Raw genomic sequence first — 23693 nt, 5'->3', positions numbered from 1 at the left:
ACCTCCCGGCTGTGGCCCGAGGAAGTCGGCCACCAGGGAGCGGCGCCGATGCTCCATCCCGCGGCCTGCGAAGGGGCGTGGCGGAGGGGGCGTGGCCACCAGGGGGGCGGTGCTGACGCTCCATCCCTGGTCCGAAGCCACCGCCTCCTGCTAGGTCCCCGCCATGAAGGGGGTATGGACGAAGATGGTCTCCACTGTGTAAATTGCGACACCGGCTCAAACCAGTCACGTGGCTGATCTGCTCCGATGGGAGGGCCGGTGAATCTGTGCTGGGAAGCCCTTCCTGGTCCCCCCTCGGATGAAGTGATGGGGGCGCGTGGAGGGAAAACAGATGGCGTGTCCCAGGTGGCCCAGTGTCGAGCCAGGCCAGCACACACACTGCCGTGGGGCTGCGGCCAAACGCTACTGCTTGGGAGTAAAGCCCTCTCTGCGGGTCCCCCAAATGCTTGTCGCAATCTTGTTGGTCTGTGACCCTGCCGTTTGGGAATCCCGCGGCAGCTGTCAAGTGCACAGTCTTCCCCGGCCGCTCTCACCTGCTCCACCCGTCCGGGGCCTCGTCGCAAGCTGCACGGCACCCGTGCCTCGAATCGTTTTGCCCTCGTCTTAGCTCCAAGGGCCCCAGGCAGGAACTGCAGGTAATGTGCAGACCCTCGCACACGCTGCCCACGAACGCGTAGGGCCAACTGTTGGGTCAGAAGGGCCCTTGGGATCATTTAAAATAGCCCCCCGCCCCTCCTTTTGTGACTGAGTGACTCACACAGCCAGGAGAAAGGCCTTGTAATCCATTTGCTGTCAGGGGGCTTTTAAAAATGCAAACCGGTCAGTGTCCCTTTGATTAAACCCTCCTGTGGCTTCCTAGTTCTTGGGACAAAATCCAAACTCCCGTGACCTGTAAGGCCCTCGGTGAGCTGGCTCCTGCCTACCCTCCAAAACCGAGTTCCTGTCACACCAGCCTCCTCTCGCTGCCCAGCCCCCTCCCTGCCCTCCCCACCCACTCCTGGGCCCCCCACCCCAGAGGGCCCCAAGCCTGGTCCCCTCACTTCCTCCTGATCTCGGCTATCACCGGGTCCCTTGGAGTCTTCTTGAGCTTGACCTCACACAGGTTTTGTGACGGGGGCGTCATCTCCTCCCCAGAGAGGAACACCGTGCAGGCCAGGCCCTTCTATGCTCCCGGCCGTACCCCCAGCGCCTACAGCAGCCCCGGGGCATCGTAGGTGCTCAAGTGTTTACTGAATAAACGAGTCCAGGAAAGGAAGTGAAAGCAAGTCTGCAGGGATGGGGAGACACTTGGTAAATCAGCACTTCGATTACACGGTCCCGCCCTGCTGCTTGATTCGCCCACTTTGCCTTCACTTGCTGCCTTATTTCAGGTGCTTGACAAATGGGCTGGGAGCAGACCCTCTGGGGCAGCAGACTGGATACTCCACTGACTAACTTGGGGCTTGGGATCCAGGGTAATTTCAGAGACCAACATCAGTTCTGGGGTTCCACCCGAGTCCTAAAGGAAAGGTCCCGTCTGAAAAGAAATGTGCTTTCCAGAAAGCCCCAGCTTTATCAGGTAAAACAACGTCCTGGATTTTCCTGCCACCAGGAATCAGGAAGGCAGGCTCTGGAATTCAAAGCGGTCGAGTGTGGTGGTCGAGTGCAATCAGCCGGGTTGGTCTCAACACACCGCCGTGCGCCGCGTGAAACACGGGGTCTCCCCGGGCAGGCCCCACACACCCCGATCTCCTTTTCCCCAGCCCTCCTTTCGGCCCGTAAGTAATGCCAAAGGTGACCGGACAAATAGCGCGGGGAGATTCACCGCCTGGAAGGTCTAGAGCGGAGAGAAACAGCCAAACCAGCGTGGGTCTGAGACCCTCGGCGGCCAACCCCGGGGACCGGGTGTCAGTGGGGCTCACAGTCGCGACTGCCCTGGAAGGCTACCCCTCTGCACTCATCAGCACGCGCTCAACACGAGGCATGGGACGTGTCTTTATTAAAGATGCAAGCAAGCACAGACAGATCATGTGTGGTGCTCAGTAATATCCATACAGTACTAAAAATAGAAAAATAGAAAGGAAATTTCACAGAAAGCAGCCTCCCTCACAGATACACAGAAAAGGCGCAGCCAAGCCCACCATGCAATGCCGCATAAAACACCGGCGTGTGTCTGCACCTCTTCCAAGACGGCAACACAGCACAGAGACCCTCACACGTGGTGGCGACCCTCCGGCCACCCCCGGGGGCGCCTGCCGGCCACGCAAACTTCCAAGACGACCCCAGTCCCGACGCGTGACATTGCTTCCCCAGCCAGATGCGGGCCAGACGACAAAGCAAGGGGTGGGGCGGTGGAGACATCACCTGTGCTCCCGCAGATACACTGGGGCGCAAAGGCCGTGCGCCCGCAGGTATACTGGGGTGCAAAGGCGAGGCGGCCAACCAGTCTGAGTGAAACAGGGCGTTGAACCTGCAAAGTGGCTCTCCCGGGGCCGGGAGCCTCGGGTGCACACAGAACAGACTGACCGATGAGCGAGCCTGAGGAACTTACTATGGAGCATCTGCTCGCCAGCATAAAGAGGTCTCTGCCTCAGGGAACGAGAGTTCGTGGAAGGAAAACTCAGACTCCACGTACGCTCGGTCTCTGCGGCAGGTTGTCCGGTCACCGCGTGAGAGCCCGTCGGCCGGCCTCCCCGGCAGGTTCCCTCAAGGAACGTTCCGCTGGTTCCTCCGTATCGGGTGTCTGAGGCCACCCGCTGGGAGTCCCTGGCAGAGGTCCATCCTCCCTGCAGACGCCGAGCGGACGGTCTCTGCTTTGTTTCAGGAAGGTTACAGAGCACTGAACTCATCGAAAGGAGCAGCGGCCCCCACACACCCAACTCCTCCTGTGTCTTCACCTCCGAACCGGGTGAGAACAGAACGGCTGTGCCATACAGAACAGAACTACAAAAATAAAGAGTCAACCCTGAGATCTTCCTACCATTTGGGTGTGGCTCGCTCCTGAGTCCCCTCGGAAATGAACTTCTATTTGGTTTACTGACATTTATTTAGATTTCCAAGTGAAAAGCTCTATAAAATACAATAAATAATGTGGGGTTGTAAAAGGCAGACGTTCTAGCTGCGTATGTTACAGACTCTATACTTATGATACAGGCCGTCAGAACCGCCAGCTTTACAACGCTTGTGGTCGGACACGGAGAGACTTCAAAGCCCAAAGGCGACGCGGCTGCTCCGGAGGGGAAGCAGGGCCCCCTCTTCCTCCGGCGTCTCCGCCGTTCCCTCCCTCCCCCCGGCCTCACGCTGCTTCCGGAGTTCGTCCAGCAAGGAACAAATGAGTGCATACGGGACTTTTAGCTAGTAGAGTGTCTGGGTGCTGTGAGCATGCAAGTTTGCCGTCGCCGTGATTATAAATAAAAGTCAAACGTCAGGTCACACTTCCCCATCTTCTGTTTGTACACCAAGTCAAACTTCTCGTTCATGGAGACAGTGAAGATGTCCTTCCACAGCCCGACTCTTCCTGCAACACAAACGAGAGCAGAGTGTACTGAATTCACTCGCCGCCGGGCCAGATACCGAACCAAAGGGAGCCTTGGAAATGGTTCTGGAAGGTTCCAGATCTATTTCTGGACCCTTCTGAGCTTGGCCTAGCGGGGGCAGGACAGGCCACCTGAACCCGTTTCCCTGAGGCTGGTCATCCTGGTGTCCCTTCCCTGCTGGGTGGGGCCCACGGGCACAGATACGCAGAGCTGAGGCTCGCAAGCAAGACCTCTGCCCCTGTTCCCTGGCGGATGCCCAGCACCCAGGCACAGGGCGGGGGATTCACAACACCCTGGAGGACAGACAGTCTCCGGGGAGCAGATCTGCTGCTCTAGGCATCGTGTGGACTTGGGTCCTCTGTGCCAGCATCATTCACTCGGCTCGACAGCTCCGCCAAGGTGGCATTTGCTTGTGGAGAATTTAAAAAGGGAAAAAAAAAAAAAAAATCATCCAAAAAGACAGAACCTTTCATGGTGAGCAGGAGGCCTCCTGGCTGGGTCAAGGGTGAAGATTTTGAGAAGCCCGCCCTTGCAACCTCGGGGAGGAACTTAAAGGGATCAGAAGACCCCACTGGAAACGCACTTGCACAACTAGACGCTGAGTGTGTGCTTCGCCCACTCAGCCCCGCGTGGGTCGCGGGCGATCTCCAGCCGCTCTTTGCTGCTCCGGCTCAGGCAGGGGCTCGATCAAAACACAAGACCTTTCCTGGCAGGCGTGCAGGGGCACGGAGCCCGCCGACCAACGAGCAGGTACGGGCTACCCGTTCACTCATGAAGGCTTCGGGGAAAGAGAGCCCAAAATGCCTCCCCGAAGCCACTGAACTCCCTTCCCTCGTGAACTGCAAAATCTTCGGCTGGTCTGGTCAAATGTGAGCGGTGACCGGGAGGGCGGCAGGAGTGGGGGGTTCTAAGCCCCCATCTCCAGGGGCCGTGAAGGCCGTCACCGGGGCACTGCCATCATGCTTTGGAGTAACACAGCCTCGGGGGACAGAAATGCTCATTTAGAATTCCTTTCCGCGTCAGCATCTCTGAGATGGGAGCTCTGACCGTCTCCAGCAAATAGACTTCGTTAGCTCGGTTACAACAGAAGCCCCTGTCCTGGCAGGACCTCAAGTATGAAACTGCAAGCCCGCAAACGCTGAGCCAATAGATCTGCCACGACGAGGATTTTTCTCGTCGGTAATGCAAAATCAGACATCAGTGTCGGCGAGGGAAAAAAAAAACCAAACGGGAGAGGCTGTTCTTGCTACCCTCTAATGATACCTAAGGGACAAAATTAGAAGCTTCTAGACCAGCGACACTGTAAATATATTTTTCCACGATTATTTTTCTCAGCTGAGGCAGCTGAGAGCTCATCAAAGGAGTCACCCACCTGGTTTAGGGTTTGGAATCAAGACAGTGCAATATATGCTGTGATATGAATCAAATTTAAGCAACGCAGCTGTCTGCTCAAGCCCTACGTTCTCACCAACGCAAGGAGGTCTTCTGAGCAAAGAGGCAATGTGCTAAAAGAAAACAAAATCAAAGAACTGAAATAAAGCAAAACCAAGGTAAACAATGATAAAGCAAACACATCAGAAGGAGCATATGGGCACGCAGTATGTTCTCGCCACTTCGTTACCACGCAAACGAACCAAAAGGGGTATTTTGGAGAAGGTCACATCCAAGGATAACAAAACACAGCAAAAGCAAAACTAAAAAAAGAGCAAATAAATTTTAAATAATAAATATTTGTGAAGATGCAGCCAGGGAAATAATCTGCGAGGCACTGCGGTTTCGGTCGACTGCTCTGCCTTTACAGGAGGGCACTCCCCGCCTGACCTTGAGAACGGCCGCCTCGGGCCGCCCCGGTCTAGAGGAAGGGCACAAAGCTGGAGGGGCCCCTCCGCAGGACGCGCCACGGCGTCCGGCCCGCGGCGCCAGCCCAGGTAGGCCTGAGCGTCCAAGATGCGCAGCTGGCTCCGGCCGCACTTCCGGGCCGGCCCCTGGAACATTCCGTCACCTGCGGACGCTCTGAATTCACCCAGCTGGGAACCAGAGGCAGGTCTGCGGCACCCAGCGTCACGGGCAATTCACACTTGCCAAGAGGGTGGCTGCCGTGGCCACGGCCACCAACCGGGGGACAGGGCATTTATTTTAATGCCCGAGTTCTCCACGGTCAGGTGGCTTCAAATATCATGAGCCTTGAAGGACAGACAGCAGCCGGGGCGGACCCGGAGAGGGCTCCTGCCTGGACTGTGTCCTCCGCCTCGAGGTGCTTCAGGCCCGAGAGCCAGCTCTGTGCCAGGAGCGAGCGCCGGCCTCCGAGAAGCCCGCGCAGCACCAGCACCCACCGCGGGGACGGAGGGCCCATCCGCGGGCCCCGAGCTTCGAAACTTCACAGCCCCGAGCCCCTCCCGGGCTCTGCTGGGCGGGGTGTCTGGGAAGGCGTCTGCCTGAAACGTCCACCCACAAAGCCCAGGACATCCCAGCCTTCTCCCCGTGACCTAAAAGGCCACCCGCACGGCTACAAGGCAAATGCCAGCGGAGGGCCCCGCGGGGCTCCATCCACAGCAGCCGGCTTTCGGATGGCCTTCTGGCCCTCACGGAGCAGAGGGCTCTGGAGAAACGTGGCCCAGGGCAGAGGACGCTGACGTGGGGGGCAGGGGGGAGGGGCCGCGTGCGTACCCCGGCCCACGGGCAGGGCCTCGGCGTTGCAGCACTGGTCCACCAGCTGGTGGCAGTGCTCGCTCAGGGCCTCCAGCTGCGCCTTGTCACAGGACACCCCCAGGAATCTGGCCAGCTGCTCCACCATCGTCACCAGGTCCTGGAATACAAGAGCAGAGAGCAGGGGGCCCGTCAGAGGCAGCGCCTTTGCTGACCGAGCGCTCTGGGCCGGTCACTCACCAGGTGCTCTGTTCACACTTCCTAACTTAGTCGTTGACACAAACCTGATGTTGGCCTGGTCTGGAAGTTAAAGCCAGGTTAAGAGATTGCCCGAGGGTGCCTGGCTCTCAAGGGGCCGAGCCGGAACTCGAACCCCAGTCGTCTGGGGCACCTGGAGCAGACGCGAGGTCCTGGTATCGCAGTGGTCATTTTAAAACAGCAGCAAGACAGGAAAACTCAGTTCAGAACCGTGCCAGGAGCCAGACCAGCAGACTCTCCCCTTCCCCTTCCGTCCACGCAATCAGCTGGAATCAGCTGGGAGAACAAGGTGGCATCTATGGCCCCCAGACAGGCCCCAGGGCCAGCCCCCCTCGCCAGGCAGGAGGAGCTGGCTTGGAGTAAAGATTCAGTTACGCTCGACTCCATGGACGGAAGCCCATCTCCGGCCCCAACGCTCCTCACTTCTGGACAGTGACACTGTTAGTGACACAGCCTGGGTCTCCGGAGGGGCACACAGAGCCCCTCCCCACCACTGCCACTGTCTCCCCGGGAAATACCAAGGCACCGCATAGTCTCAATCTGTGCACGGCCAAATGCGACCAGGACCCTGACCTGTCACCAGGCAGTCTCCAGACTCTGCCAGCGTCCAGGTCCCGAGTTAGGAAAATGCTGGAGGCTGTTGCCTCCTTGATGGTTTATAAAGCATCACCACATTAAGGCCTCTGAGAAGGCCTGGATAAAGAAACCCATTAAATTTCTTTGACGCGGTATTTTGTAAACCTTAAAGAAAGAAAGGGTTCTGGGAGAGCTGGATTGAGTGTCAGCTCCTCTCCGGATTCCCAGGGTATTCCCCACTGGGCCCTGCGTCCTGCCCTCCCAGCTGACCCCCGGGGAAGGGGCTCCAACCAGGCAGGGGCTCCGACACTCGGCTCCAAGCCCCGTGTGCAGGGCTCGGCCAGGATCGGAGCACACGAGACGTGAGAAGGAAACGGACTAGAAAGAGCTCCCCTCACTTGCCCTGCCACGCGGTAGCTCTAACTAAAAGGAAAAAAACAACAACGGAGATTAGAGACAGCAGGCCCTCAGGGGAGACACCACAGGAGAGGGACTCGGCAGAATCCCGGTGGGGACAACATCCACCCGGTGGAGGAAGGTGCGGCCGCCTGCCACGAGCCTGCTCCCCGGTTATGAGACCGAGCCATGCGGGCAGGCAGCGTCCCCACCGTGGGCCAGCTCTGGACGGCTGGCAGGGCTTCCGGAGCTCACCGCCCGTCTGTGAATTAGCGTGTCTGGTCCGCCGGTCACAGTCGAGACTCCTCACCTGTGGCTGGTGAGACCACCCCGCAGATGACGACGGCAGGATTTGTGGGTTGACACGCTGGGGCAGCCGGCTGGGCGTCCGGCTCACGGGCACAGCCCCCAGCGCCGGGGGGAGACGCAGAAGCCCCTGGGGGAGCGCACAGGGCAGAGAGAGCTCGGCTGCTAAGTATTCCCACCCAAGACGAGAACACGCCAGGCCCGTCCACACTCCTGGAGCCCGATGACGTGCACCTGGGGTATTTTTTTTGCCGTAAGATGCAAACAACGTGAATTCCTAAAAATGTGACAGTTCTCTAATCTCTATTAGAGACATCCAGACCCTTACTGAGGTTTCTGAAAAAAGAGTAAGCGGTAGAAGTGAGGCCCTTGGGGGACGCCTGGGTGGCTCAGTCGGTCGAGCGTCCAGCTTCACCTCAGGTCATGATCTCACAGCTCGTGAGTTCGAGCCCCACATCAGGCTCTGTGCTGACAGCTCGGAGCCTGGAGCCTGCTTCAGATTCTGGGTCTCCCTCTCTCTACTCCACCCCCACTCGTGCTCTGTCTCAAAAATAAAATAAAAACATTTAAAAAAAAAAAGTGAGGCCCTTGGCCACAGTAAATGCCATTTGGTTCCTCTGGCATTGGGAATGTGAGTCCCAGCTGAGAGGGGTGCAGGCAGGGCTGGGGGTCTGAGCTTCTTGCTGAGGAGGCCAGTAAGGCACGGCAGGAACCCTCACCTTTCAGGGCCTGGAACGAAGCCAGAGAAGCCAGGCACAGGTCTGTGGTGTAGCTGCTAAGTTATGTATGTGCTACGTCCCATTCCGTCATGGTTTAGTAACTAAAATAATGGTCAAGTTACTCACTGCGGAGTCACCTGAGGCTCCGGGAAGCCGCTGTCCGGGCCCTTGTGCGTGTGCACGCAGCTGAACGGGCTCGGGGTTTCTCCTTGCACACCAGGCCTGTGGTGTGGGAGTGCACGCCCATGGTACAGGCGGGCGCGAAACACCCCGTGGAACCGGCATGCCTAGTGGCCGCGCCCCCCCCCCCCCGCCGGGTCAGTGCCCAGGGGAAAAGAAAGCTTCTGTCTGCCGAGACACAAGCACGTTCACGGGACGTTATTATTCCTAACCACTGCAAATGGAAGCAACCCGATCTCCCGGCAACACTGGATGGCGAAACGAGTTGTGGCGTCTGGCGTGTCCCTGCCGCAACGGAAAACCGCACCAACGGAGAACCAGCCCGCCCCACGAGGCACTGCCGAAGCTCAAAGCGTTACGCTGAGCAAAAGAAGGCAGACACCCGCGTATGTGCCACAGGACTCCGTTCATGGGAGGCTCAAAAACAAGCAGAATTAACCAGAACCAACAGAGATAGAAGACTGGTCACCAACGGGAAGCAGAGGTGTTGACTGGAAAAAGCTAGAATGTTCTGGATCCCGATCTAGGTGACGATTACACAGATGTACGTGCATAAAAAAAATCTATCAAGCTGTGGACATATGATTTGTATACTGGACCGTATGCACTACACCTCCCTAAGATGTGAAAAAAGAACAATGACGGACATTCGCCGAGTGCTACTGACCTCCCGTGCGTCAGGCCCTGCTCGAAGACGATGCCGCCTGTGATCCTCTTATAACCCTGTGACAGAGGAGCGGTCTCATCTCCCGGCTTACGGGGCCCGGACAGGCCTTGACAAGAGCGGGTCCCACGCCCACACCCAGGTCCGCACCAGGGAGAGGAGGGAGTTGGCTCCCGGAGGCCCCCCTCCCGGGCCTGCAGCCATCCGTAGACCCCTGGGCCTGGGAGACGCGTGACGGCCTTGCTCACGTCTGGTGGTCAGGCAGGGCTGGCGGCTGGGCCACCATTCTTCTCCCCCCGCGTCGCCAGTGGGACGCTCGGGCATCCCACGCGAAGTCTACGAGGGCCAGCTCGGCACGTGAGCCCTCCCCCAGCTCCTGAGAGCGGCGTGCCCAGCCAGGCCTCCAAATTCGCGTGGCCCGGCCCGGTGTCGGCATGGGAGGCTGCAGGAGGGCACAGACACTGGAGGCAGGACTCACGAGGGCCCCACACCACCTGTCCCCCTTCTTGAGCTCGAGTCACATGGCCTCCTGCTCGTGGCATCCCTGCTGGCCGTCCTACGGTCCCCTCAAGTTCAACAAGGCCAAAAGCGAGCTGCCCTCTTCATGCAGAGCCTGCTCCTCCTTCCGTGTTTCCAGTCAGATCTCTGTAGGATCAAGGCCAAGTTCCACACCGTGCCCTGCCTACCTTACCTAGTGTCACGGAGTCCCCTCCCAGTGCCTGTCCCCATCCCCACCACCAGGAACCACGTGGACTCTCCACATGAACTCTTTCGCCTGAGCCGTGGCCTTGGTCAGGACACCGGGCTGCTCTGCCTGGAGCCGCCCTCCCAGGCTCGCTCACTCGCTCACCGTCCCCTCACAGGGCCTGCGGCAGCCCACCCCAGGCGAGCCCCTCGATCCCTGGGCCTCCGGCTTCTTAACAAGGAGGAAGGGCTTCTGCCGCGAAGACCACGTTTCCATCCACAAATGCGTCCTGAGAACTGTCACGCATCAGGCACGGACGTAAAAGCAGAAACAGGCACCGAAACTCCCAGCCCCGGTGGAGCTCACTCTGGTAGGGGAGACGGTGAGCAAAACACAGACACAGGTGACAAAGCACGGGGTGAAAGGGCGGACGCTGTGGATGGGGAGAGGCCGATTCAAGAGGGCATCGGGGGAAGCGTCACCAATGGCAACAGAGACCCAAAGAAGTGAGGGAGCGACCCACGCAGGCGGGGGATCGGACAACGTTCCAGGCAGGGCCACAGCAAACAAAGCCCCTGAAACAGAAGCCGGCCCCGCAGGTGGCAAGAACAAGCAGCCAGTGTGGAGCCAGACGCCCAGGCACCGGGCCGCTGAGTGAGACCTGACCTGCTCCCAGAGTGACGTGCGGCCGGAGGAGCACAATCTGACCGGCGTGCGCACCGTCAGAGCAGCCGCCGTGCTGCAGTCACACAGGGCGCGGGCCTGGGGGACACAGGGAGGCCGCCCGGGAGGCCGCGCGAGTGATGACCTAGGCTGGAGTGATGCTGACCTGGACCACGGAGACTGGGGGCCGAGTGGTCAGATAGGGGCATATTGGGAAAAGAGAGGCCACAGGATTGGGAAGAGGGACACGAGGTGCAAGACGAAGTCAGAAGTTAAGGGTGACTCACGACTTTCACCTCGGGGACACACATGGACCTGGCCGCCACGATCTCGCACAGAGGAGCTGCGGAGGATTTGAGGGGAAACCTGCACTCTGGTGAGACTCCCCAGGCAGCCCTTCAGGGAGAAAGGTGCAGGGGTGGCCAGGGGAGAGCGAGGGCGGGGAGGGTCCATGTCTGGCGGGCAGTCACCGGGGGAGGGAGCAGAGATGGCAAGAGACGAGAGCCCAGCCTGAGGCCCGAGGCCCGGGCGTACCACCGAGCACCCGGGAAGACAGCAGCCAGGGACGTGGGACCGTGGGGCGTCCTGAGTGCCAGGGGGAGGGGGCGAACGCCTATCACCTGCTGCCAGGAGGTCACGCGGGACAACGTGGACGGAGACCGCGGGACTGAGCTGTGTGGCGGCCACAGGTGACCCTGACAGAGCAGCGTGGGGGTACAGGGGCGAGCCCAGCCAGAGCGGGCTCAGGAGGGGTGACAACTGTGAGGGGACCTGCGGCAAAGCGGAGCAGAGGAGCCAGAGAGGGAAGGGGCTTAGGGCAGGCTCGCCTTTCGTCCGTCCTAAGAAAGGGGAGCCGTCCAAACGTCCCTCCGGAGACGATGCGGCCCCAGCAGAGAGGATAACGGCGTTCTAGAATTAAGTGAGCCAACGCACGTGCAAAGAACTTTCGATGAAACTCAGCACACGGTAAGGCCATTAAAAACGTTAATGGAAGCGATGATGCGACACATGACTACGTGACGCGTGACACGGCAGGCCCTCCTTCCGTTCGGCGAGCCCTCCAGGGCACAGGCACATCTCGCCTTCAACCGTTCCCACGCCACGGCGCAGCCCGGAACGTTCAGGCAACAACCACCTAGTGCCATTTCCTCCTCCACACCCGGAGTCGGGCACTCAGAAGCCCTCGCCCTGGGAGCCGCCGTGTCAGCCATCTGAGCGCTGCCCCTCTGGGGCAATCAGGCCACGAGAGACGAGAAATTCGGGCTCTGCCGTCTCAGTCCTTCTCCCCCAGTCACCTGTGGAGCGGGTGCCAGGAGGCAGCAGGGCGAGTCTGGCCGTCACCCTGCTCCCCCGGCCACGGCAGGCAAATCACGGACGGGGCTTTCTGAAGTGCACGCCGTCCAACCCGGAAACTGCCCATGGGGCCCGGGCCTGGGGGACGAGGAGACCGGCCTGGAGACCGGCCGCCAGGATTCCGGGCACACCTGGAACACGGGAGTCCCTTCGCCCAGAAGCTGGGGGTCTCGGAGAGGCCGGGCCGCACGCTCCGGTCACGGCCGCCACGGCGTTCAAGGGGCAGGCGGGCTCCTGCGGCAGGAGCCCAGGGGCGGAAGGCGCCAAGCCCGTGGCAGCTGCCCGCCCAGCACTCACCCGGTGCATGTCTTCATACTTGAGGAAAAGCACGTTCGAGTCCATGCGGTGCTCCCAGAACTCCTGCACGTGCTCAAACCAGGAGCCGTAACCCACTGCGGAGACAAGGGGACAGGTGAGATCACAGCCCAGGGGGAACCACCGTGCACAGGTGGGGTGGCCTGGCTCCCTGCCTTCCGGGAGGTTCCGCCCTTACTGGCCAACAGCTGTGGTCCAGGAAGGGGAGAACGAGCTCTCAGCTCCGGGGGCAGTCCCCCGGGTGAGCCCCTTCCCCCAGACCCCCGGCTTTGTGTGCCAGTCTCTCCTGCCAACGGTCCTCGGCCCCTCCCCTCCCCCACCCCCGGACGCCCTGAAGACCTGACCGCCAGGGGCAAAGCCTCTGCTCAGCAGCGGGAAGGACGCTACCGGGCTCCCACGAGTTTCTGTTTAACACGAGGTCACCAGGAAGGGAGCCACGCCCGGCGCGACGGAGACACGGGGCCGGTCGGTTCCGCCGGGGGCAGGACAAAGTACAGACAGCTCTAAGAGCCGAGCGCGAGGCCCCGCCAGGCCAGAGGGCCACAGGCACAATGCCGGGCAGAACCAGGAAGTCGCCGGGAGCAGGAGGGGCGGCGTGCGCTGACACACGAGGCCCACGCCCCACACCACAGCCCCCGCGCTTTCCACACCCCTCAGGGCTTTGGTTTGCCACATGGGCAGGTGGGGGGCGGCTGCCAGTCCGTGCGGCCCCACTGCTTCGAAATGTTCTGTATAAACACCACGGATCCTCACCCGCTCCCTCAGCGAGACGAGTCTTCCCGGGGGCCTTCCGTGTTAAATGGAGGAAGGCCTCAGCCAGAGAACTCGGGGCCCTGCCAGGCACCAAAGAGCAGCCCGGCCAGGTGCTAGGCGCGAGCCAGGAGCGCTGGCCACACTGCCCGTAGCCCTGCCCCCCCCCCGCCCCCCCGGGTGCCCATCCATCCCACAAACACTGGGCCTGTGGATCCCGCTTCTTGGGCTCAAATTGCTCCCAGCCTGTCTGGAGTCACCAAGAAGACTGGCGGCGAAGATACGAGTGACCGACACTGGGAGGGCGGCACTGTGACACGAGGGGCCCCGTCCCCCTTGGGGACAGACCCGGGAGGGTGCATTAGCGCTGTGAATGGACTTAAAGGTGTAAGGACAGGAAGGCCATCAAGGTGGCTCAGAGCACAAAGTCAGACGGGACAGAGGGGGCACAGCGGAATGGCAAAGGACACGCCCCAGGTGAGGCGGCCCGGCCTCTCAGATCCCACGCCGGCTGTGTGACCGGGGCAGGCCGCTTAGCCTTTCTGAGCCTCGCCCTCCACAAGCGGGGTGACAACAGGACCTATAGGGCAGCCAGCAGCCAGCACCGCGAGAACACCCACGTAATGCTCGCGGCCCCAGGGCCTGTTGGGGGGAAAGCACCGACTTGTTCCCTCTGGTCCCGCGCAGACTGGGACTGCCGAGGGACACGGAGGCCAGGGGTTGGCAGGGGACTGCTCCTGTCCCTGTCAGAGTCACACCTCAAGCAGGAACGCAGCCTCCACCCCCCACGTTGCAGAAAACCTCATGGATTTAAGTGCGTGACAGGCTGGGAAAACCCATTCCTGCCATGCCCAGCCAGCCCGGGGCCATGACGTCAGTCTGCCGTCTCGCCAGCAGGTGGCAGCACAGCAGCAGCCTGGCCCCACACTTGAAGAGCGTCCGGGAGGGAGCTGGAGTCCGTCAGGGGTCACTGAGGGGTGGCCCGAAGGCCCAGATCCCAAGGGAAAAGCTTGGGCTTTTCCCAGGGGCTCCGGCAGGGGTCGGGGTTAGAGGCAGAGATGACAGAACAAAACGAACTTGGATTCAGCCAAAAGGCCTTGTTAGGGACCCACCGTGGGTTAAATCCTAGCCCGCTAGGGCCTCGGTCTCCTCACTGCAGAGGTCTAGCTGCTGGGCCCGGGGTCCCCCCGGCATGCCTCCCACGGCCAGCCCGGCACATCCCGCCCACCCCATACACAGCTAGGCCGGCCTTAAAAGGCAGGCCAGCCTTCCCACTCGAGAGGACGAGGCAGAGTCCAGAGAAGGGAACAAGGACCAACTCACCAACGGGCTAATAATAAGCACGGGGGCCCCGAGAGGAGAACCCGCCTCCCGGGTCACTGCCCGCGCTGGCACACAGTTCAGGTGACCTGAGTCCGGGGACAGAGCAGGAGTCCAACAGTCATGAACAGAGAAGGCAAGAAAAATCCCTGTCATCCCAAGGGGCTGTGCGAGAAAAGTTGCAGAACAGGCAAGCAATGCCCATGGGGGGTGACGTGGGGACGGTGAGGACAGCGGTCACTCACACAGGGCCGATGATCACAAGGACAGCACATGCCTGTGTCTCTCCCAGCCCCGGTTAGCGGGGGCAGAGAGGGGGCAGACCCTGACGGCGGGGACACTGCTCTTCCCACCCGGGCTGTGCCACCCCGGGAAGGAAGCTCCACCAGGGCACCCCTCTGCCTCTCTGCACCAGGTTCCCTCCATTCCTGGAAGTCAACGTGCTCATCCAAGCAGATCAGCTGGGAGAAGGGCAGCTCGCTGTCCCCACTCTGCGTGAGTGACCCTGCCCGCGGGACGGGCCTCCACGCTCCGTCGCCTGGCACGCGGCCCCAGGCACCCCCACCCCGAGTGCACAAGCCTCAACACCCGTACGCAGGGCTCTGGAAGCAGGTCCTCTAAGGTCACTCTATCAGCAAACAGTGCCCGGCCATGGCTTCTTCTGCACTGTATTCTTCAAATTCTTTGGAACCTCACACAGAGAGGACAGCGCAAGCCTCCGAGGGCCCCAGATGAGGTGCGAGGGCTGCCAGCAATGGGAGAACAGAGAGGACGTTGGGGGGCTAAGTACACGTGGCGGGAGACTCTGGTGGGATCGCAGCAACTGTGTGTGGCCTTGAACTGCAGTGTCGGGCCGGGCCGTGACCTTTAAAACTCGGGAACACCTGTATCGGGGTAACTTTTAACCGCCCTGGCCCAAGCAGGAGCTAATTTAAGACCGACACCAGGTGGCAGTCAGAAGCTGGTGGACGCCTGTCCACGGGACGCTGTCGCCATGCGGGTGGCTGCTTCTCTAGAGGCAGCGGAACATGCTGGGACTTAAGGACGTGGTTTGGAAACCACACTAAATGGCTTACTCCAAACGCCTGGCAGACCGTAAGGACCTGAGCCAGACAGCAGGCAGGCCGGGGGGGGGGGGGGGGCGGGGGAGGAGGCTGGGCAGAGGGTCTTTCGTGGACTCCAGGGACTTTGGGGCAAGTGCAGTGGCCACCTCCCCCGCGCCCACCCCCAGCAGAGCTGGAGCAGATTCCGAGCAGCTCCGGGCTCCAGGCTCCGGGCACCGAGGGCCACGTGTGCTCCACTGCACCCACGAGGGGCCGGCCTTCCAAGAGGCTTGGGAGGGAGCTCCGGTTCAGCTGCCCGGGACTTATTTGGGACACGACATTCCTGATTTCCCCCGTGCACCTCACCCTGGTCTTGTCCCATAATCTCAGTGCGGAACCTCCGACTGGGCCACGCAAGCGGACAGCGAGGCTGAGCGCTGAGACGGGAGACGGGAAATAAAATGAGAAGTGTATCTTCAGACTCGGGTATGGAATCGTCTGGGCCCGGATCTAACTGAAGTACTGATGTGGCCCATCTCCAGCCTTCCGGGTGCAAACCCGCACTGAACTCCCGCCCTTGGTCCCGGAAGGGTCCCCCGAGAGGCCACGGACGGCAACAGGAGAGCCACCTCGGGCAGGGCTGCCGACTCCACGGACAAGGCCCCAGTGCAGTGGGTGTGGCCCGGGCTCTCCCGCCCCGGGGAGTGGGGGGGGGACATATAGAAGGGCCCCTGGCAAGCTGGGCCCCCCAGCTTGACTCCTCCCTCCCCAGACGAGCTCCTGTACAGAGCACGGCCTGCCCTTAACCCAAAGCAGGCCCCGGTCACACAGCCGGGAGCCGGGGGCCCAAGCCTGCCTGCCCCATCCTCCAGGGCAGCTGAAGGTCCACGAAGCCACAGTCCCCACTCGGGCCTCTGTCCCCGACAGCAGGACTATCTGGGCCTCCGTTTCTACTGTTCAAAATCCCGGCAGGAAGAGAAACGCTTTTACCTGGGGAACTTCTCGGGACGCCAACGACGTGCTGAGAGAGACGGGGTTCTGAGCTGGAAGCCCCGGCTGCCGCCCTGGTGAGCTTCCCCCACCCCGGCCCCGCTCCTCCGCCCGTGGGCAGGAAAGCAGGCCCAACCCACGCGGTTATCGTGGGGACCGGGGGCATCGTGCACGAGGCACACGCGTGCACGGGCAACGAGGGAGCCACTGATGGCACCGGCCGACACACTTACGCTTGTCGTTCATGAACCTCCGGCAGAACTCCTGGAAAGTGCCCCGGTAGCTCATGGTCCGCAGGGAGCGGTGGAACTGGTAGTAGGACACCACCAGGTCCTTGGGGTTCCGAGCCATGTATATGACCTGCGGCGGGAGGGAGGGACGGCTCGGTCGCTGCTCCTCGGAGCCACCGCACAGACGCCCCACCCCCACCCCAAGATCAGCCCCGCTCCAGCCGAGGACACCCTCCCCCTGCAACGGCATCCGTGTTACGTTTCCATCCTGTACCATGACTCCAAAGGGACTGGAGGGCAGAACCAGGCCGGTCCGGACACTGCTGATGAGAATCAGAAGTGTCACGGACGGAGCACACCAAGAAAGTGAGGAAAGTCAGAGACCGTGAACGCGGCCGAGGGTCCTCGGCCTCACGGGACCAAGGCTGGACCCAGGCTGGTCAAGCCCACGTTCCGCTGTGAGGAAAAGCCTAAATGAGAACCACGGATAAAACGCTAGGGACAGGAGCTCAAAGCTGGCCTCCACCGCGTCGTAGCACGCCTGGGCCTCTGGGAACTCAGGACTGGGACCTGAGCCCTACGGGACGGCGGTCTCTGCTTGCTGGGGGCTCCGCCAGGAGTGGGGGCAGGAGGGTTACCTTAGAATCGCCATTGTGGAGATCGGAGGGCAGGAAGCGGTAGGGGAGGTGACTCTTGATGAGGCGAGGCGACGTCAGCTCCTGCAGAGGGTCAGAGGGAATAGCGTTCAGAGGACACACGGCTGCTCACCCGCCTCAGGACCAGCAGCGCACCTGACAAACTTCTCACCCGACATGTGGCCACCCTCCAGACCGGACGAGACGTGGTCCCTGTCCTCGGGCACCCACAGCGTGAGCCAAGCTATCACGGGCACAGGGGTCTGCTCAGAGGGCCTGCCTGGGCCGTGAAGGGCAGAGAGGAAGCAGGAGGCCGAGGTGCCCAGGGGCGCCTGCTGGACCAGTCACATCAGCATCGGGCCTTCCTGCTGCTCCCGGAATGTGCCAGGCCCACGCTCCCTGCTGCCCGTCCCAGCGTGCCCGCGTGGCTCCTCTCTTGGGACCTTACTCAGCCATCCCCCAGAGGCGCCTGCCGTCCTGTGTGCTGTCCCACCTTGTGCCCTATACGGTATCGCCATAAAACCCCAGGTCCTTGCTCTTCCTCCCCTCTGGTCTCCCTCACTAGAATGCAAATCCTCGGAGGGTCATGACAGCCTTGTCCGTTTTGTCCTCGGCTGCACGCCAGGGTCAAAGGCAGGGCCCCGCAGGTGGTGGGCACGGCGCTACAGAAGGGCTCCACAGAGGAGTCGACACGGGTTGGATCCGTGTGGCCAACACTGGGGTGCAGACGCCCCGGGGCAGCTGCGTGAGCACGGGAGGCCAGGGTGCAGGCAGAGACCGGCTCCCACAGGACTCTGGACTTTACTCGGAGAGCAGTGAGAGGAGGGCGGGGCGCACCCTCGGAGCTGTATTTCAGAATGCTCGTCTGGAGGGAGAACGGATGGGCAGTCCACGCAGGAACCGTGGTCTGGGCTGAGAGGTGACGGACAGGAAGGGAGGCTCCATCGGAGCACTAGGATAGACTGCACTTCGGGCTACCTCCTCCACTCCCCCAACAGACGGGGTGAGCCACGCTGGGGAGCCCCCTTTCTACCTCGAAGTCACCCACGACACCCACCGCTCCAACCTCACCGTCACCGCCTACCTCGGGCTCGGGCCTCAGTCTGTCCTGGCTGTCCCCTCTCCCCCCAGCCATGGGCCCCCTGAGCCCCTCAGGAGCAACTGTCACTCGGGGACCCCAGGGAGCCCCAGGGCCTGGGCGCTGCTGGCCCAGAGAGTACCTTGATGATGTCCAGGCCCGGCTGCGGGTACTCCAGGACCGGGAGCTGCTCATCGATGTTCATCAAGCCGATCTCATCAGGGTCGGCCCCCTGGCTCACCAAGTAGACCACCTCCTGCAGCAAGCTGGTGCCTGGAGGGAGAGAAGCCCAGGGGGCGGTGCTCAGAGGAAGCCCGAGGGCCAGCCCCGCTCCCCAGGCCGCACCTGCTGCCCAAGACCGCACACGTGGCCACCAAGGGCAGAGCCCCGGTGAGCAGGACGCCCAGGAACAGGCAGGACAGGCAAGCAAGAGCGCCAGCACGGACGGGGTAACCCCTGGGAGAAAGGTGGCTCCGGGTGCCTCTTCTGGCCCCCGTGTGCGGACCCCACTCTGCACGGGCTCTCAGCTCCGGGTCCCCGGCGAGCCCAAGGCTATCCCATCACGATCCCACCTGACCTCTCAGAAGAGACAAACACAGCGGGCCGGTGCCTCTCCTCAAGACCGTGGTCGTCTTACTCTGGCGGAATCGGCCTGCTGCCCGCTCCCCATCCCCCCACCCTGAAACGCTGACTGCCGAGAGCACTGCCTCACACCCCTGCCTGCACTCCCCAGAGGGCCTCATGCCGTCCCCCCACCGAAGCCAGCCCCACACGCACCCCCACTCCCGTCTGTCAACCCAGGAACACCCACCGCCCGTCGCCTCCCCGGGACGGGCGGCCCCGCAGCAGACGGCCAGCCCGCCTGCTGCCCCTGCTCGGGCCTCTGCGCCCCTCGGGTTCTGCCACCAAGGTGAGTGAAGAGCTGGCCCTTCGCCCCCGGGGGCACCTCCAGAGCCCCCATCGCTCTCTGCTTCGGCCCCACTCACCTGGGCTGGCTCCCACCCTCCCCCTGCTCAACAAAGGAGAACGACCATTCCAGCCTGGATGTCAGACGGCACCCCCCCCACCCCACCACCGCCAAGGCCCTCCGGGGGGGCCTCCCATCTCCTCGGGGTAAAGTCTTCCCCACGGCCTGCAGGCCTGCCCTCGGCACTCTGTGCCCCCTCCCACCCCCGCTCTCGGTCCACTGAGCTCCTACTGGCCTCCTGGCAGGTCGGAGCGTGCCAAGCCCACCCCACTGTCTGCACCTGCAAGGCGCCTGCCTGCAGCCCCTTCCTTCCTCCCTCCCACAGGTCCTCCGGGGGTGAGGGCTCCCTGACCGGCCACGTCTAACGCTCCCACATGGCCCCCGTCCCCGTGCCGCGCCACGCCCCGGGACAGTCTGCGCGTTCCTTTAAGGGCCCCTCCCCCCCACCATAAAGACACGGAGCTTTGCTGCACCAGGAGAGCCGGCACCTGGCCGTGCTGAATTCACATCTTCTTTTTTTTTTTTTTTTTTTCAATGTTTTTATTTATTTTTGGGACACAGAGAGAGAGACAGAGCATGAACGGGGGAGGGGCAGAGAGAGAGGGAGACACAGAATCGGAAACAGGCTCCAGGCTCTGAGCCATCAGCCCAGAGCCCGACGCGGGGCTCGAACTCACGGAGCGCAAGATCGTGACCTGGTTGAAGTCGGACGCTTAACCGACTGCGCCACCCAGGCACCCCTGAATTTACATCTTCTGAAGGGACGGACAAACGCTGGCTGCTGAGCGATCAGAAGAGGACAGCTTGGTCAAGGAAGACTTCCCAGAGGAAGCAGCTTCGGAGCAAAGGCACTGAAGAAAACAGTGCGGTGGCTTTTTAAATTCACACAGAAGTAACTTCACCTCTTAACCCACAGGATCCTCCCACCAACCCGAAAGGGGGGGGACCATCACCCCCACCTACAGATGAGGAACCTGAGGCCAAACCGTGCCCCGGGTCACACAGCTGGTGTGTGGCACCCACCCCATTCCTCCTGGTGAGGCCCGTTCACCCGACAGCCCAGGGCACCTGCACCGGGGAGTCCACGCCCTTAGAAATCAGCGTGGGCACAGTTCCCCAAACGGGCCTCTCCCAGTGGCATCTTCAGGACCCATTTTTAGTGCCCCCACAGGCCAGGGCCCGGACAGACGTCCTCCGCACGTTACCACTGACGAATCAGTCCCCGAAGCCCCATCCCGCCTCCCTAAATACCGACTCGGGAAGGCTGGCCACCTCGGAGCCGGAGGAGGCCCTGCACCTGCCTCCCCGCTGGCCTGTCCCCAGGGGCCCCTCCAGCCCCTCCTCGTCCACTTCCCGGTCAAGCAACTGGGCCTGGCCTTTCCTAGGCCTCAGCACCAGCTACGGGGGGCCACGCTGCGCGCCTCCCGGCACATAGGACACGGTCAGCGGGCCGACCCTGGCCTCTCCAGGGCCAGAGCCAGCTGGCAAGGGGGGACGGAACGGTCACAGGAAACCCCAGCTAGAGAGGACGGCAACGACGACACTGGCCAGTCACACGTGGTTCCAGACACCCCTCTCATAAGCCCCTTCCCGAAGACCAAACTCAGGCTCTACCGTCCACAAGGGTCCGGCCGGGCACCAGTGGCACGCACGCCTCTCCCTGCTGCCCGTCCTCTCCATGTCCACTGCCACCACCGGAGGTCCCACCACCCAGCAGGGCCCCGGACGTCAGCAGGAGCCCCGCAGGCCCCTCCACCCACTTTCCCGGCCACCACGGCTGCAGTGACCCTTCCACCTGCCGTGTCCCCGTGGCTCTCGGCTCCTGGGGAGCGGCCCCCCTGGGCCCTTCTCCTCCCTCTACCCCCTGGCACGCCGGACTGTGGCCGGGCCTTCCAGCCCCCTCCAGAGCTCAGCACCCTCGTGGCCCCAGCTTCACCAGGCTGCCCTTCTGCCTGACCAGCCTAGACTTGGTCTTCATTTGGGCCACTGGTCCCAGAAGCCTTCTCGGACACCCCTATCTCATCTGCAGCCCTCCCCCAACCCCACAGCACCCCGTCCCTCTGTCCTACTACACCTGGTGCCCTGGTGCGTCCGGCGGTCTTGCGAGGACAGAGAACACGTTTTAGTTATGTATTAGTTTCGACGGCCGCCGTGGCTTCAAACGACAGTTACCGTCCCGCGACTCCGGAGGTCAGAAGGCCAACACAGGCCTCGCTGGGCTCAAATCAGGACGTCAGCGCTCCCCCTGTCCAGCTGGAGCCACACTGCTTCACCCCGCCTCCTGCCTCCTCTGCCAGGCATCCCAGTGCACACACGGAGCTCCCTCAGATAATCCAGAACGATCTCCCACCCGAAGGGCGGCTCTGGCAACCTCCGTCCTCCCCCTCCACGTAAGGCGAAATACCCACAGGTTCGCGGGTTAGGACGTGGATACTTCGGGGGTCGTCACTCCACCGACCGCACTCCCATCACACTCCTAAGCACACGGGCCTGGACGACGGAACGAAGCCGCTCTAAAGTCGCCCCCACCCACCTGGGAAACGGGACTGGTCTTCACCCACACATCCTCCAGACCCAGGTGGGCTCTCCCCTGAGACCCTCCCGGCCTGGGCACCCCGGCTCGGAGCGCCTTCCCCCGCTCTGGGACACCCCCTCAGTGGAGCCACGTGTCTCCCACAAGGGATTAGCCCACAGTCCTCACTTGGGATCTGGTGGTGGCCACCCGAGGGCTATTCCCCCACACTTCCCTCTATTCATTCAAGAAGCCTGCACGGAGAGCCGGCCCGGGGAGTCCCTGCTCCTCCCCCCTGGAAAAACAGGGCAACACCCCTCTCTTCTTCACGGGATGGTCGGGGTCAGGGCCACAAGGTGACCTCCTCCAGGCCAGAGAACCTCAAGGCAAATGAAGATCTCTCCGAGCTCCCAGCACCACGACAGGCTCCGCTCACCAGGGCCACTCCCACACGAGGACACTGCACAGCCTCCTGCCCACCCAGGCCACCCTCGTCCCGACAAGGGACACAAGCTGTCAGGCCCCTCTTGTCGAAACCACGCCCTGGGCGACCGCTACAGCTCACTCCTGCACCAACAAGGCCACGGAATCCCCCCCTCCACCACCGTGGCCTCCGAGCACGCCCAGCAGACACGAAGGCAAAGCCAGCCCTGTTGAAGCCCAGCCTGTAGCCTGCAGGGAAATGGGGGAGAAGGCACTGCTCCGCTCCGGCAGCCACCGGGCCGAAATGGACGAGCGCAGGCAGGGGTGGGGTGGGGCCTCGGCACCCCCAACCATCCTCCTGTGGTCTGAGGCCTGTGAGGGAGGCGAGCACGGGAGGAGCCCCGTAGCAGGGGCAGGCTGACGGCCAGCAGGCCCAAGGTGAGGCAGAGGAGAGCCAGGCTTCCAGACCAGACACCCGGGAGGGCCGGCCGGGCGGCGTGGCCTTCCCGGGGAGTGACACGAGCCACACGCTTCCCAACAGCTCCATTTTCGAGTCAACTGGACGCGATCCTTTCCAGAAGCGCTTCTGCTGATCCCAGCCAAACCGCGGCTCGCACGGCAGAGGTGCGCTCTGACGCTGGACCTCTGGGGCCAGACCCCTAGGAAGTGTCTGGCGTTGTGGGCGGGACTCCCCAGGAATCGAGGGCCCGCCTGTCACAACGCGGGGGGTGGAGCCCATCAAAATTCCCACCCGAACTCTAGGGACAGAAGGAACCGGCACTCTGGTGAGAACCGATCGGGCCTGGGCCCCAAACCACCGGGGCCTTCTTTTATTGTCACTTTCATCACTTCCGAAGGTCAGACGCACACTGGTCTAAAAAGTCACAGGACACCGGAAGACGAGTAACAGAAAATCCAGTTCTCCTCCCCGCCCCAGTCCCACCGAGAGCAAACCCTCGGCTGGTTCTTTTACCCTCAAATGCCCAATGTGCTTAGACAGCTCTCTCACGATCTGTGCGATTTCCGGGGTCTACTGATTTTCAACTGATGAGGACAGGCCCTGGCCAAGTTCGCTCACAAGCTTCCCTCCTCCCAGTGTGGCCGCAGCATGATTTTCGGTCTTCCCTAGAGTTTAACGGAGTGTTCTGCTCGACACACACTGTATCATGGTCACACTGACTTTCTTACACAGGACGTCGACTTTCCCAGAGTAAATCACTGCCTTCGCTTGCTTGCTTCGCTTTCCCCGCAGCCATTGGTGATTCTTTCCGGGACTCTGTGGCAAGCCCCCTGGGACGCTCTCAGTCCTGCCAATTCCGCTGCCCCCTCCGCTCTCCACGAGCGTCCTCCTGGATCTCCTCGGGCCGGTGCACCTCGTCCTTAATCCGTGTGCCCTCCCTGCCGTCTTCCCACGCACTGGCTGAGCCCGCCTCCGGCTGCTGCCTGAGTTGGGGACCGAGCAGGACAAG

The 23693-nt window shown here is 62.0% G+C and overlaps 1 protein-coding gene across 1 annotated transcript; it reads right to left on the bottom strand.

Moving 5' to 3' along the window:
- Positions 1-1954: 1954 nt before the first annotated feature.
- SULT4A1 (sulfotransferase family 4A member 1) lies at positions 1955-22786 on the bottom strand. The gene is made up of 7 exons (XM_040490603.1): positions 22743-22786; positions 18465-18624; positions 17248-17328; positions 16613-16739; positions 12259-12353; positions 6183-6321; positions 1955-3496 (listed from the first exon to the last, which is right to left on the bottom strand). The coding sequence occupies exons 1-7, from the start codon at positions 22769-22771 to the stop codon at positions 3384-3386; spliced, it is 744 nt and encodes a 247-aa protein (XP_040346537.1). The 5' UTR covers positions 22772-22786; the 3' UTR covers positions 1955-3383.
- Positions 22787-23693: the final 907 nt, after the last annotated feature.

Source organism: Herpailurus yagouaroundi, unplaced genomic scaffold (genome assembly GCF_014898765.1).
Source record: "Herpailurus yagouaroundi ecotype Mexico unplaced genomic scaffold, PumYag 182, whole genome shotgun sequence".
NCBI lineage: Eukaryota > Metazoa > Chordata > Mammalia > Carnivora > Felidae > Herpailurus > Herpailurus yagouaroundi.
The sequence above is the reverse complement of the archived record's forward strand: the minus strand, read 5'-3'. Positions and strand labels throughout refer to the sequence as shown.